This window comes from Eleginops maclovinus, chromosome 10 (genome assembly GCF_036324505.1).
Source record: "Eleginops maclovinus isolate JMC-PN-2008 ecotype Puerto Natales chromosome 10, JC_Emac_rtc_rv5, whole genome shotgun sequence".
In the NCBI taxonomy this organism is placed as follows: Eukaryota; Metazoa; Chordata; class Actinopteri; order Perciformes; family Eleginopidae; genus Eleginops; species Eleginops maclovinus.
This window is the reverse complement of record NC_086358.1, coordinates 17,505,853-17,518,945: the sequence shown is the minus strand read 5'-3', so window position 1 is coordinate 17,518,945 and position 13,093 is coordinate 17,505,853. Positions and strand designations below refer to the sequence as shown.

Genomic DNA, 13,093 nt, shown 5'->3' with positions numbered 1-13,093 from the left:
TCTGCACTATATCTGAGTGCTTTCCCTGCTTCATCGGTTTTTTTCTTGTTGTTGACCTGGCTGATTTAGCACTGTGTCATCAGTAGGCCCATGCACAGTGATATATTCCTTGCAGGTGCTGGGTAATAATTATCTGCACAAAAGATACTACACACTCACCTGTCTCGTTCAAAATGCACTTTAAACTCTAAATGGCCCTATATACTGTGTATTGGGTTCTATTTTACTTATCCAGAGAGCTCACCTAATCGTTTATTGGAAAATATAATCACCAGGCTTTCTCTCCCCCTGTGACCAAAAACTGCTATCAAAACAAAAAGCATAAAACAACTTATTTGATTGGCTTGGATTACACAAGAATAAAAAGATAGATTTACAACAAACAAAAACAGCAATAAAATTAATGTATAACTATTAAATAAATAATGTCAGTCAGTTTATGGCTCCATCACCAATGTCCCTCACTAGAAAAATAAAACAGTACAAATGTTTAAACACTTATACAAGTAGAAGGATACTCACACCCTTAGCTTTATCTAGGGTAGACCATGAGGTTTTAATGTTGTCGTTGAATAGAAGAGTTAGAAACAAGACAGCAGTGTATCTTTCAGCATTATGCCAAATTCAAATTTAAAGCAATCTATGAAAAGGCTTGCAGAAACAGAGAACACCTGTGAATGTTTGTGAGGCTAAATGATTTGCCCTTGCCAGATGGAGCAATCGAAAAGGGGCATCATGCCAAATTAGCATCTGAGATTTCAAATATCACTGTGAAAACTAACCACCATATTCACATAAGTTAAAAAATAACTGTATGTTAATATTATTTACCTATCTGAGCTTGAGCTTTCTTTTTTCTGGTTTTGGTTTCCTCCATTGGAAAGAACACTCCTTCTCCACTTAGTGCAACCACACGTCCGTCAGCAAGGGGGATTATGGGTAAATCCCTGAGGGTATTCAGGATGGAGTCTGCCTCTCCGTAGCCATACTCCAGAGCTCGGTAGTTGCAAACCAGCAGCTTGGCAAGCTGATGCAGGTCGCCATCTAAAAGAGTGGGTTGGTGCCGTAAATATTAAATTACATTGACATTGTTTTGTTGTTTTATTTATTATAGATTACAAAAGGAATAGGTGTATGTATGTAACAAAGGAGCATCTACAGTACAAAAGCATACACATTAAGTAAAGAAGGTTGAGCTGCAGTATTTAATTCTCGCTCCATAATGTTGGATATGTATCTACACTCACGAGTTCAACAGAGTGGTGCGGGGAAGAAGAATTGTTTTAGTCCGACTAGAAGACATCAAGAAGCTCCGTCGATAAAAACTCCATGGGATTTTTTTTTTATATAACACGTTCATGATATTTTCATACTGTATTTTCTTCAGCAGTATAATCTCAACATATTAACACCACTTTTATAACTGCAGAAGCATTATTGCAATGAAAAAAAGTAAACGTAAGGCTATATACAAACTATATAACAGTTATAATAGCATGACTTCACGTCATCACCGATAATCTAAATGCGGCTAATGTTCGGCCTGATGACGTTAAGTTATCTCATTAAGCAACTTGTTCGAAACTGTTTTTATTTAGCTTGTTTTCAACAGAGACCTAACTCCAGGCCTCCGACCCCCACCCAAAAAATGTTTTGACTTCAAGACAAGGATTTGTGATTGTTAAAATGCCAAGTCATTTCCAGGTAAAACATTTGAGCAAAACTTAACACATTTTCTAAAATTGCCATACCTGTGTTCATGTGACATTACACACATTGCATTCTGTCAGAAGTTATAACTGGTTTTGCTCTGCCATAATTTGAAGTGACATGGATTGACTTTCCATCACACACACCTGAATGGGTGCCTTCCATCAGCTCCTTGGCCATGGCTGTGGTTACGGCGGTAACATCAGATCCCCGCAGGTATTGGACTCCCAGGAGAGTGAGAAGGGAAGCGGGGGGGGCAGGGCTCAGACCCGGGTGAAGATAGGAGAGAGACAGATGCTTTTCCAGCTCGTCTCGACCAATCACGTCGCGGATCACAGCGTCCTGACAGACGGCCACTTTGGACGGCAGCTTGTACACAATCGTACCATCTGGAGAGAAATCATGGACATGCACAGGGTTAGAGACGATGAGTTCATGGCTGGTATACCGACGCAGAGATCACAGCATTGATATAGAATAATTATTTTGTCTTGTCTGCGCTGTTTTTAACTGACAGAACCTGCGTTTGTGAGTAATACCTGAGCTGAGTGTAGGCAGGAACGGCTCGCCCTTCAGCATTTGAATAATCTGCTTGGCAACAGGCTTGAAGAAGTCCAACACCTCATCAGGCAGGGGGACAAACTGCAGGAACTGGCAGAGGCCTTTCAGACCTTTAAACTCTGGGTGATCCTGGAAAAAAGAAGCACAATAACCAGTGAATAATGAGTGATGTCAGTTTTTGTTACTTTTAACATTTTTAACAGTTGAGCAACAAAGTCTAACTGTTGTCATTCATCAAACATTCAAATAGTGGCAAAAAACACCCAAGCAATCCTGAAGAAGGTATTTTCATTTGTCTTACCCTCTAAAAATCCTATCTTAAGATGTTTTTTCTTTAAAAAACACTGCTTTATTGACTGATCGTTGCCTATTCATAAGTTAGAAAACATTTTTTAATATCTAACCCCTGGCTAGATTTAAGTGCTGGTTTCCATTAAACAGCCCATGGAAATACTAAATGAAAAAAAGCAGTAGCACTTTATGCTGAATTTATCATATGACCTGTTATATCACAAGTTTTCACCCCTTAATGTTTTTACTTTTATTATATATATAATAAAACTGTAATAATAAACGCAAGGATATCCAGCTTTCCTTGAAGGGATAAATTAAAGGTCCCCTATTATGCAAAATGCACTTTTTGATGTCTTTTTTTCATAAATATGTGTCCCCGGTCGGTAAGGAGACTCACAGAGTCACACAACCCTCTCTCTTTTCCTCCTAACCCACATCTCTAAAAACGGGGATACAAACGAGCTGATCCAGATTGGCTGCCGATATGGCGTAATAAGGAAAATGTGGGCTGGCTTTACATTACACTCCTGGCAATGTCCCACCCAGGTGACACGCCCCAACCTATCGTCCCCCATATGCAGTTGGCGAGACGAGACCCATCCCACAGCTGTTTTGGAAGTAATATGGTCTGTGTTATAGACATTAGCAAGCATCGCTAACACTCAGAGCTAATGCTGTACTGGAGAGAATATGTGTAACGTTTGAGCTCCATACTGTTCAGAAATAATGCTGGATGTGAGATTCTGCCCTAGAAAACTTTGACAGAGGAGAGAGAGCTGCATGACGACAGAATCAGCACTTCAGGAACAGGGCTGAAATAGAGGGGGATGAGGCATGCTACGCTGGTGACCTGTTTGGTATTTTGAGCAAAACACTTCACAGACATGTTTTGTATAGATATGGCCCTACAATATATTGTTCAAATATAGCATAATAGGAAACCTTTAAGTGATATTTCATCTCATTTGATCTTTTAGTGACATTTTCCAAAGCCCTGCAGATATAGCATGGTCTTACAGTGAAGACATCCCTGGCCTTCAGGAAGAGAGGCGGTATCTCAGATCGGAGCCATTGGTTCCACGGGCTGTCTCTGTCCACATCTTCACGAGAGGAAGGGATGTCAAAGTCCCCTGAAGAAGATACCAAGTGAGAGTCAGATGTCTGCTTCTTTATGTAAACTGTGTGTCCATTAAAGCTCTTTAAATCTGAACTCCAGTCTCACCTTGGATGATGAAACGGAAGCCGAAACTGCGCAGGGGCAGGTAGGCAAACACGGGCTGTTTCTGTGGCTGACACACAATGTCACCTTCTGTCATGTTGTTGTTGAGCTGGAAAGCCAGAGCAAGCTCGGTGGACTCAACATCCGCTTTGATCTGAATGAGAAACAGATCAATGTTCAAATCAAATGCTAGCAAAATAAGGTGTCATAAGCTGGAGAAGGGGCTATATCATTAATTTCTAGTTGTCTCTTACGTATGTGCTCTTGTGTTTGTAGGTTAGTAATGTGTGCTTTAATTGTGCTTTACTATGTGTACGTGCTATTATTGTGCTCATGTGGAAGGAAACGGTTGGATTTCAGCCTTTGCAGACCATTTACATGCACAAAAACACACTACAGGAAAGGGAAAACCACAAAAAGCAGAATAGGGCCCCCTTTAAATAAATAAAGTAAAAATATGACTTTTTAGATAACGATAATATAAAGAGTCCCTACAGTCTTACATTCTAAGATAAAAAAAAGGTGAAGCCCTCGGAACATAAAGTACCATAGACATATGAGTATGTGACATTATTGCCTAAATTGAAACATATAATAATATGAGTATGGAATGAGATAAATAAATGAAATGGAATGAGATAAATATAAATAAAGAAAGAAAAATGTAGCATTAGACACTCAAACAAAAAAGAGCAGCTTGCAAATAAGCAGATTGCTTATAGAAATGGATATTGATATATGGTAAATGGCTGCTGGAAAGCTAGAGAACGGAACGCTGAACACATTTTCTCTCACGCAGCTGCATTTCTACTCTTGCATAACCTGACTGCCAGTAATGGGTAGCTGCTTCTGGGAAATGGAAGCGAAAAGGGAAGTGTAGAATGAAGGGTAGCAAGTTTTATAGCCTTGTGTGAGACTGACAGATCATTAAAATGTGCTGTTGCACTGCATGATTTTTTTGTTATATATTCCCAAATTGATGTGGTAACTTCAAAAAAGCCTGGCTAATGAGTGAGGTTTACAATGTGGGGCAGAGGAACGTCCTTGAAAATGAAGCAACAGAATGAGACTTGGAAGTGAGTGTCGGGGTTACCTTCTTGGTGTGCACCACCGTTTTGACCACGAGCCAGCGCTCAATCCCCTCTGTGTGCTCCACCTCCAACATGTTGTGACTCAGGTCTTTCCGAGTCATCGTCACAGAGCGCTTTTCACTCTGCGGGTGGTGAAAGTATAGAAGACAGGGGATTTATAATGACTTGCTTTGGTATTGAAACATTCAAGTAAACTTTGTGAACAAATGTGTAAGTGCAGGCTACCTGGTTGTAGATGGAGATGGAGCGTAGGCGGTGCAGAAAGAGCAGCAGGGAGGGGTGCACGTCATGAAACAGGTTCCTGGTCTGAAGGCTCTCGGAGCGCAGAGGAAGGCAGATCTTAGTGGTCCAGCTGATCACAGAGAAGTATTAGAAAACTATTAGTTAGAAATATCAATGCAGGTTTTATTAAGTATCCTGTTTCTTCTGAAGATCATTTCTCTGGAGGATTTTAGAAATGGAAATGGAAATATCTATTAATCACGTTAGTAGTCCTCATCTTGGCAATATATACTTGATTTAAAGCTGCACCTTAACAATGGATCAAATGGATTGCAGTTCCACTCAGTTCTTCTTCTCTGCTCTTTGTTCTGTGTTGACGGCCCACTACTTTAACTGACACAACCAATTGTAAGACAGAAAAAGTTAGCGGCTAGCCGATAAACATAATTAAGTGTGTTGTTTGAGTTATGTTTTGATGAACTGTATTTCTGTAAAGTGACTTTGAGTTTTTAGAAAAGCGCTCTATAAATAAAATGTACTATTATTATTATTATTGAGCATTTTACATCTAAAGAGGGAGATATTTAGCCTCATCAACTTTATATGATCTTGTTTAACACAAGAGTTATGGTTCCCAGCCATCGGAAAAATGACCAAGTTGTAGCATTGTCACACAGATGCTATGGAAGTAATGCATATTTATTTATTTGCTGGATTGTTTATGTTTGTTCTAGTGGTTCTTAAATGTTTTTAAATGTGATTTGATGGAGCATGGGTTACTTTTTGAAAGATTTGTCTGTCTTAAAACGTTTCACAGTCAATCCCTTGTCTTTTTTTTGCAAACTAAATCGACCTCCAGGTATAAATACCAACCTATTGAACCTGAACCTCTTGTGTTTGACACTGTATTAATCAGACATTGGAAAGAAACATCTTGTCTCTTAATGAAAAAATTAAAATGTTTTCTTGTTTTAGTCATCCGATTATTTTCCCAACATTTTACACAATCTAGTCTGTGTGAGGGTGTTTGAGAGAGAATGAAACAGACAGAGAAAGTGAGGGAAAGAGAAAGTGGAAAGTAAGATTAGAGATTTTTTATTTGTATTTTTTAAACTGCATTTTGGTGTTTTTCATAAATGATATGGCCTATTGATATAACATGTCACAGTAATTGTCTAATGCAGGCATTGCTCTATTATCATTCACAATCATAATTTGTCATAGTTTTCTATCCAAAGTGAACACTATATTGTTTATACTTTAAATCAAATGCGATTCTTACAAATCTAATTCTTAGCATAAAAGAGAATTCATTGGTTTAGCCGTAATCTTTTTTTCTATTTTTGCATAGCCAATCAATTTGAATCTGTGTAAGCTTGATAATTAAACAGTTTGAGAGAGATTCATTTTCATTATGGATGGCATCTTTAAGTAGATCATATAATTTAAATATCAAGATATGATGTTTGTGTTATATATAGGACTGTCTCAGAGAAGAGAGCACAATGTGTGCATGCTGGCTCACTATCCCCCCCTCATGTTTTTAGTGGGACACTTGAATAGAACAGAGCCCTCCACCTTGTTATTAGTAACTCTTCTTGCTACAAAGACCAATCAAAATGTCTGCTGCTATGCCACACTGCTCCTCTATCTACCAACCTGTGCTGATTGACGCCCAGCAGCTGTGTGTCCAGAGGCCTCTCCTCTTCCATCCAGTGGGGGAGGATGTATCCCATGGGACCGCAGGACTTGTCGAAGCGCAGGTGGAAACCATTGGAGTGAATCTCTGGGCAGTCGGTCACTTTAAACACTGATTTGAAGCCGATGCCCTTTTGACCTGTGATGAGTAGGGTAACCGAGATCATGTTACGACAAACTCATATTTTCAAGCCCTGATCAGTGAGAATATCTGGTCTCCATCAAGGCACCAAACACATACTCACCTATGTATCCATATTTGTGTTTGCCCTTGGTGCTGCGACCCACATCACAGATGGCTTTGATGTTCCTGTCCTGGAAGCCACTCTCGTTGTTGAGCACGGTGATGCAGTCCCTCTCCACCACAAAGGCAAGCGCGGGAACAACTCCGGCCTCTGATGGGTAACTGTTATCATCAGCATTCTGAAAAATGAAAAGGAATGACTCATAATTATTTAATAGCCCTGAAGAGCCAATTTCAGGGTAGATTAATTTGATTTTTTACTATATATTAATCCCATCTGCTCAGAATCAGGTTTATTGCCAAGTAGGTTTACTCTTACAAGGATGGATAAAAAATAGAACAGTTCATAAAGAGTTTATATTAAAAAATAGAGACATTTCTATACTGAATATACAAATATAAGAATAAATGGAGTGATACATGACAAATATTAGACTTTAAAGTTGAGAGTTGTGCAGATTTTAAGAGGAAGTGTTATAATGACTAAAATAAAAAAGGACCAAAAAGGAAATTGTCTTTTTAATCAGTTTCAGGTGTAATATCATTCTTTACTTATTTTAAACTTTCATGACAATATTTAGCTTGATTTACTCAATTTCCCCTGAGCATAATATATTATTCTGAGTCTTATTTAATATCTATAAAGGATCAAAGATATTCATGATGCAGAATGATCTTTAAGGGTGTAAAAACTCCACCTGAATGAGTTCCAGGACAAAGTGTGTGTCCTTGCTGTAGAGTTCTGTGGAGAGGCGGTCTAAGCTGCGACCCAGCCGTTCCGAATGGACCTGCATCAGCTTCTGGCCTTCAGCGTTCAACTCTACACCGATACCGAACTCACTCTTCCTGTGCGGAAAAACAAGAGATAGAAGGAGATAGAATAGATCAGCCATAGAAGCTATACTTGGCAAAACAGAATCATAATAATGTTGATTGAAAAAGACATGTTATGAGAACAAACCTGATGTCCTCAATGACAGCTCTTTGGAGATCTGATGTGGTTTCTGATTGGCCGCCGGCAGCATCTTCATTGGATTCAGACATTTCTGACTGCTGCTCCTCCTCTCCTCCTTCAGCCTCACTGCTGAGGCCTGATGTCTCTCCATTAGGCAGGGAGGTCAACTCATACATCTCCTCTACATCCTCCTCCTCAACCACCAGGTCTTCCTCGCCATTCACTAGAAGATAACATTGAGCAGTTAAAAAAATTCAGGAGTCAGGAATGAAATGTAAATTCATGAAGAGAACTACTTTCTTTTTGGCATTTTCTTCCTTGGAACTATGAACTTTGAATCACCTTGTTGCAGGCTCTGGTTGAGAGTGGAGGAGGCGAAGCTGTTGTCCATCATGTTCTCCTCTAGATACTCATCTTCACTCGTATTCAGAGCGGACAGACTGCCGCTCTCAGAATCGGTCAAATTAGACTGAAGACAAGAACAAAGACAATTAGAAGCCAAGCCAATAACACAAAAGATGTTTTACCTAAAAATGAAATTATTTCACAAAAGAATAAACCTGTAAAACTAAATGTTTGCCGAGAAATAAATTGCTGAGCAACTAGCATCTTGGTGCTACTATGCTATTTGAACATATACTGTAAATGAGGTAATATGCACACAGTTGGAGCCAAATCAGCCCTTTTCAATGCATATGAGCCTGCAAACAGATTCACAAAGATCAGAGCAACAAGCCACACTCATCTAAGAGTGTGGCTCAAACTTATTTATTTTGTAGTTTCATCCGGTCACTGCATTGACACAGTGAAAGATGAAATCAGCTGCGTCATGTAATATAAATGGATAAAGTTCCACTACATGTAATTTATAGAAATGCTAGAGATTAAATAGTGAAGGAAGTAAGGCTGCTGTGCCTTGTGTGAAAATGCGCCCTACATCGCTCTGAATGGGAGACACATTGTATCTAATCCCCATCCAATGACATGCTTTAATAAATCTGGTTTAGCTTAGCTTTTGAAGACACATGCTATAAAAAACGTTAACTCTGTAATCTAGTCCCTTGTAAGAGAGAGAGGAAAAAGTTTACTGTCACAACCAATATCCTAAAAATCAGATAAGGACTCATAAGAACTCATTTGCAAAAAGGCAAAAATATGCTTATCAGCTTTTTTCTAGAAAAGTATAGTATGAGGGCACTAACGTGGTTTCCGGCCAAAACTACAGCCCCACCAACTTTCCAGTGAAAATAATGCATTAGAGCGAAGCGGGACATACTAGTTTGTTCATGTCATATATTGCTCCTCAAACAACAAATAAATCCAGAGTTCGGGTTTATTTGCTTCCTCTACATTAAAAAGGAGAGTAAAAGAAAGGATGTAATTCAGAAATCTCAGTTTCAGTGTAAGCCTACTGCCTGCCACTCGTCCACCAGCAGACCCACCGGACATCCATCCCCTATTTATCCTTCGTAAAAACAAAGCTGTCTCTGCCATCTGACGGTCTGTTTGACACAAGTTTTTCATATTTTTGGAGAAATTAAAGTTTTGTTTTCTGGCAACACTTTCAAATTATACGGGAAATTTGGCATTTTGGTATAAGGGCGCACGCCCCTGTTATCCGGTTTTGCCAAAACCCTTCCTATATCATTTATTTAATATTAATAAGTAAAATAAGATATGAACTGTTGATGAAGTATCTGACACAATGGAATACAAGTTGCCCATTGCCCAAGTGGACATTATTTTTAACAAATTATTTTCTCTAAATAGTTCTAGGTCCTGATTCAGAATTATTAGGCTGATATGGAAACTAATGATATAATATGAATGAAAGTTGATTCTGTTAATGCAACTCCCAGATTTTTATCTGACCTTGGCCTGTTTCACCAGTGCTGTGTACGTATTGCAGGTTTGGCTCTGTTGTGGGTTCAGCTTTTTCTGGTAGTCTTTGACCCAGTCCGTGATGCCCAGGAGGATCCCAAGCCGGTGCAGACAGTTCATGTGGCTCGGGTTAGACTGTGCCACGGTGATCAGGACCTGTTTAGACTTGGCCTGGCCCAACACACGAGAGAAAGGCTCCAAAAACACCTGCAAGTCACACACATGCAAGAAAAAACAAATCATTTCTTAATCTGAAAGCAACACTTTCATCAGTTTCTGGTAACATGTCCAAAGAAATTGCTGAAACTATGTTGTAACAGCAATTACAACAAATGTGTTGCTATAAGATTAGAGTTGTACATCCTGAGTCTAATGGTAAGAAGATTGTTTGGACAAACAAATCACCATTAAGCCAGGAAGCTGCTGTATCTATGTGACCAGCTTACTGTAATAGTTTGTAATTGTCATGACAACTGAACCACATTCTCAGCAATTTAGGTTAGCTGCCCACTTTTTTTGACAAGGACACACTGAAATGTTTTTGTTTATAAAAAGCTCCATCTCACACCACAACACACCTCCACTGTCCCTGTATTCCCTCAGGATGTACCAGTAAGAGGCTCGGTTTGCAGGAGGATTAGGACTGTTCCTGCAAATAAATATACATTTCTATCTCTTCTTGAGCCTACTTAATGAGCCATGGGAGGAGTTTAAAAACCCCATTTGGACTTTTTGCTTTCAGCATCTTTATTCTATAATCCAAACATAACTTTGATGTAACCTTCTCCCAAACAAGTATATCCCATGATTTTAAAAGCAGCACTGACCTGCTGCAAAAGAGCCCAGCAGGTTCTAGCAGGGATCCGTGTCAAACATGCCAAGAAGAATTTGGCCACTCTGCTGTAACAGGACACGTCCTCTTCAGCCTGGGACAAATCTAAGAAACACAAACCTTATTTAGTAATGATGACTCAATCCTGCTGCATTAAGCAAATTCAAAAAAGGCTTGAGGGAATTAAAAGTGAACCTTCTTGCGCCACAGCTGCTGCCAGGGAGCTCTGCATGTGATTGGCCAGGAGGGCAGTGGGAGCGTTGACGATGCCGTCAGCTACTACCATGGAAACGAGGTGGCCGGCTGTGCCCACAGGGTCGAGGTTCATAGCGGCGCTGGAGAAATGCTTGTCTCCTGTGTGAGTGGTGATCCTGAGGAGCAGACTTGGTGTGACCTCTAATGCTGCTAGGCCTGTATTAGCTGTGTGGGAAGTAAAACAGTGGTTACTATACATCCAAAAACAAAGACATTCAAATTGTCATGTAATTCCATTTTTAGTTTCAAGAAAGACCATACACAAACTCCTACCTGCATTTCTTTCAATGAATTCTCTCAGGGAGCCATGAAGGGGTTTGAAGATCAGATCCCACTGGCTCCACTCACTCAGGTCCTCCAGCAGAGGGCAGGAGAGCAGGCTGGCCAGGGCCTGGGCCTTGGACTTCTCCCCGAGACGCCCCACTGCCTCACAGCCGGCTTCGGGACTGCTTACAGAACGGATGTTGGAGACAAGAGAAAAAACATTGCTACAAAAATACCATTCCAAATGATCTTTTATGGCCAATGGAGGCACTTTGATGATAAGGTGGCTAAATTAAGCACAGTCTTTAAACCAGAAAGCCCGCCTCTCTTCTGATAGTGCTGCGTTACACTGCTAACCTGGAGTGGTTATGTTTGGCGAACAATGCTGACTCGTAGTAGACCTGGCTCATTCCTCCTCCAGCCAATCCTCTCTGCTGCTGCACCAGGCCGGCCAGCATCTGCAGAGAGCCGTAGCCCAGCTCCCGGCTGTCCCTCAGCCTGTAGTGGGATCTCAGAGCTGACTCAATGTGGTGGAGCTGGGAAACAGAAAGTTGAATCCTATTTATGTTCTTCTAGAACATTGTACAGGGAAAGAGATAAGAAAATGATAGCACTGACACAGAAAGTGCTTTGTTTTTAGTAAATAACAGTGGATATGAATATTTATACCATGGAGAAAATCACAGCCAAAAATATATGATTGTTAAAGGTTCCAATTAACACAGACAAATGAAGATGTATGTCCTAATGATGTCCAGAGGAGACATGAATGATGTGTCCAAGGTAAAGCACGTGTCATTCTGTAAGCATCTCCCCCTGTCCTTTGTGTTAGCAAAATGACTCACGGCATCTGGATCAGAGGGGTCAAAGTCCCCACACTGTGTGATGAACTCGAACACATCTTGTCTGCTGGGTCTGAAGCCACTGCCTGCTGTGTCCATGCTGCTACTGCTCAGGGCCAGAGTCGACCCCAGTGTTTCCTGCAGCAGCTGCACACAACCACAGACACAAGCACGGCATGATTGTGTAGAATATCAATGTATAAAACGCCTGAGATCTTCACTAAAGAAAGCCTTCAATGAATCTATTCCACAGAACCTTAAGAGAGGAAAACACTTGTACCTGAATGTGTTTAACCAGGAACTCCAGAAAGTTGCCTTGCTGTAAAGAGAGGAAATCTTTGACCTGGAATTGTTTGGTCAACTTCTTCTCCAAAGCAGCCATGCTGGCCAAAGTGGTGGCTGTCCTCTGAGAGGACAGGGTGTCTTTAAGGAACTGCTTCACTTTGGCTGAAAGACACAGGCAGACAGGTCTGGTAATTATAGACAGATTAGGTCAAATGTGTGTGGCAGAAACACTAGATACTGCATTATACCTTCGCTGGGGAGGTTTGTGGTGGGTTTCTCTTGATCTTTAGTTTGTTCCGTGGTGCTGGACGTCTTATCTTTGGGCACCAGGTCCAGAGGGACAGCCAGGGAGCCCCCACAGATGGCCAGCTGAAACAGAGCCTTGGCCAGCCGGTTACATGACACCTGCAGCAGGAAGCTCTGGATGTGCTGGATTGGGAATTATGCAAATGTTTGTGTTACAGACATGGTAATTAATCATGTGGTAAGAACAAGGTACTCTCTGGTACCTCACCTGGGCATTTTACCACTTCCTGTTCCCTCGTCTGAAATTATTTTTTTTTCATTTTCACAATTTGTTCTACGTCATTAAAATAAGTAAGTTAATACCCCGCTCTTGAATGGCCAAAGCTTCTATGTGTCTTAAAAACAACAGTTGCTAACATATCCTCACACCGAACACTAGCCGCTTTTAGCTTAGCGGAGCCTTTGTGAGGATAACTTCCTTGTCGGGCTACATA

General features: G+C 40.5%; 1 protein-coding gene across 6 annotated transcripts in view; it reads right to left on the bottom strand.

Annotated features, from left to right (window-relative positions):
- wu:fj29h11 (uncharacterized) overlaps positions 1-13,093 on the bottom strand; it is a 45,389-nt gene that overhangs the window by 18,548 nt on the left and 13,748 nt on the right. For 5 of the 6 annotated variants that reach the window (XM_063893446.1, XM_063893442.1, XM_063893443.1 and 2 more), the window contains 20 exons: positions 12,602-12,782; positions 12,349-12,515; positions 12,072-12,215; positions 11,584-11,762; positions 11,236-11,411; positions 10,903-11,127; positions 10,703-10,812; positions 9,867-10,082; positions 8,337-8,463; positions 8,001-8,217; positions 7,738-7,885; positions 7,041-7,218; positions 6,757-6,934; positions 5,101-5,227; positions 4,878-4,997; positions 3,788-3,938; positions 3,583-3,695; positions 2,250-2,400; positions 1,857-2,099; positions 832-1,044 (listed from right to left, as the gene is read on the bottom strand). In XM_063893446.1, coding sequence (XP_063749516.1) covers positions 832-1,044; positions 1,857-2,099; positions 2,250-2,400; positions 3,583-3,695; positions 3,788-3,938; positions 4,878-4,997; positions 5,101-5,227; positions 6,757-6,934; positions 7,041-7,218; positions 7,738-7,885; positions 8,001-8,217; positions 8,337-8,463; positions 9,867-10,082; positions 10,703-10,812; positions 10,903-11,127; positions 11,236-11,411; positions 11,584-11,762; positions 12,072-12,215; positions 12,349-12,515; positions 12,602-12,782 — 3,364 coding nt within the window. The remainder of the gene's footprint in view (positions 1-831; positions 1,045-1,856; positions 2,100-2,249; positions 2,401-3,582; positions 3,696-3,787; positions 3,939-4,877; positions 4,998-5,100; positions 5,228-6,756; positions 6,935-7,040; positions 7,219-7,737; positions 7,886-8,000; positions 8,218-8,336; positions 8,464-9,866; positions 10,083-10,702; positions 10,813-10,902; positions 11,128-11,235; positions 11,412-11,583; positions 11,763-12,071; positions 12,216-12,348; positions 12,516-12,601; positions 12,783-13,093) is intronic. The other variant, XM_063893444.1, reaches the window with a different exon arrangement.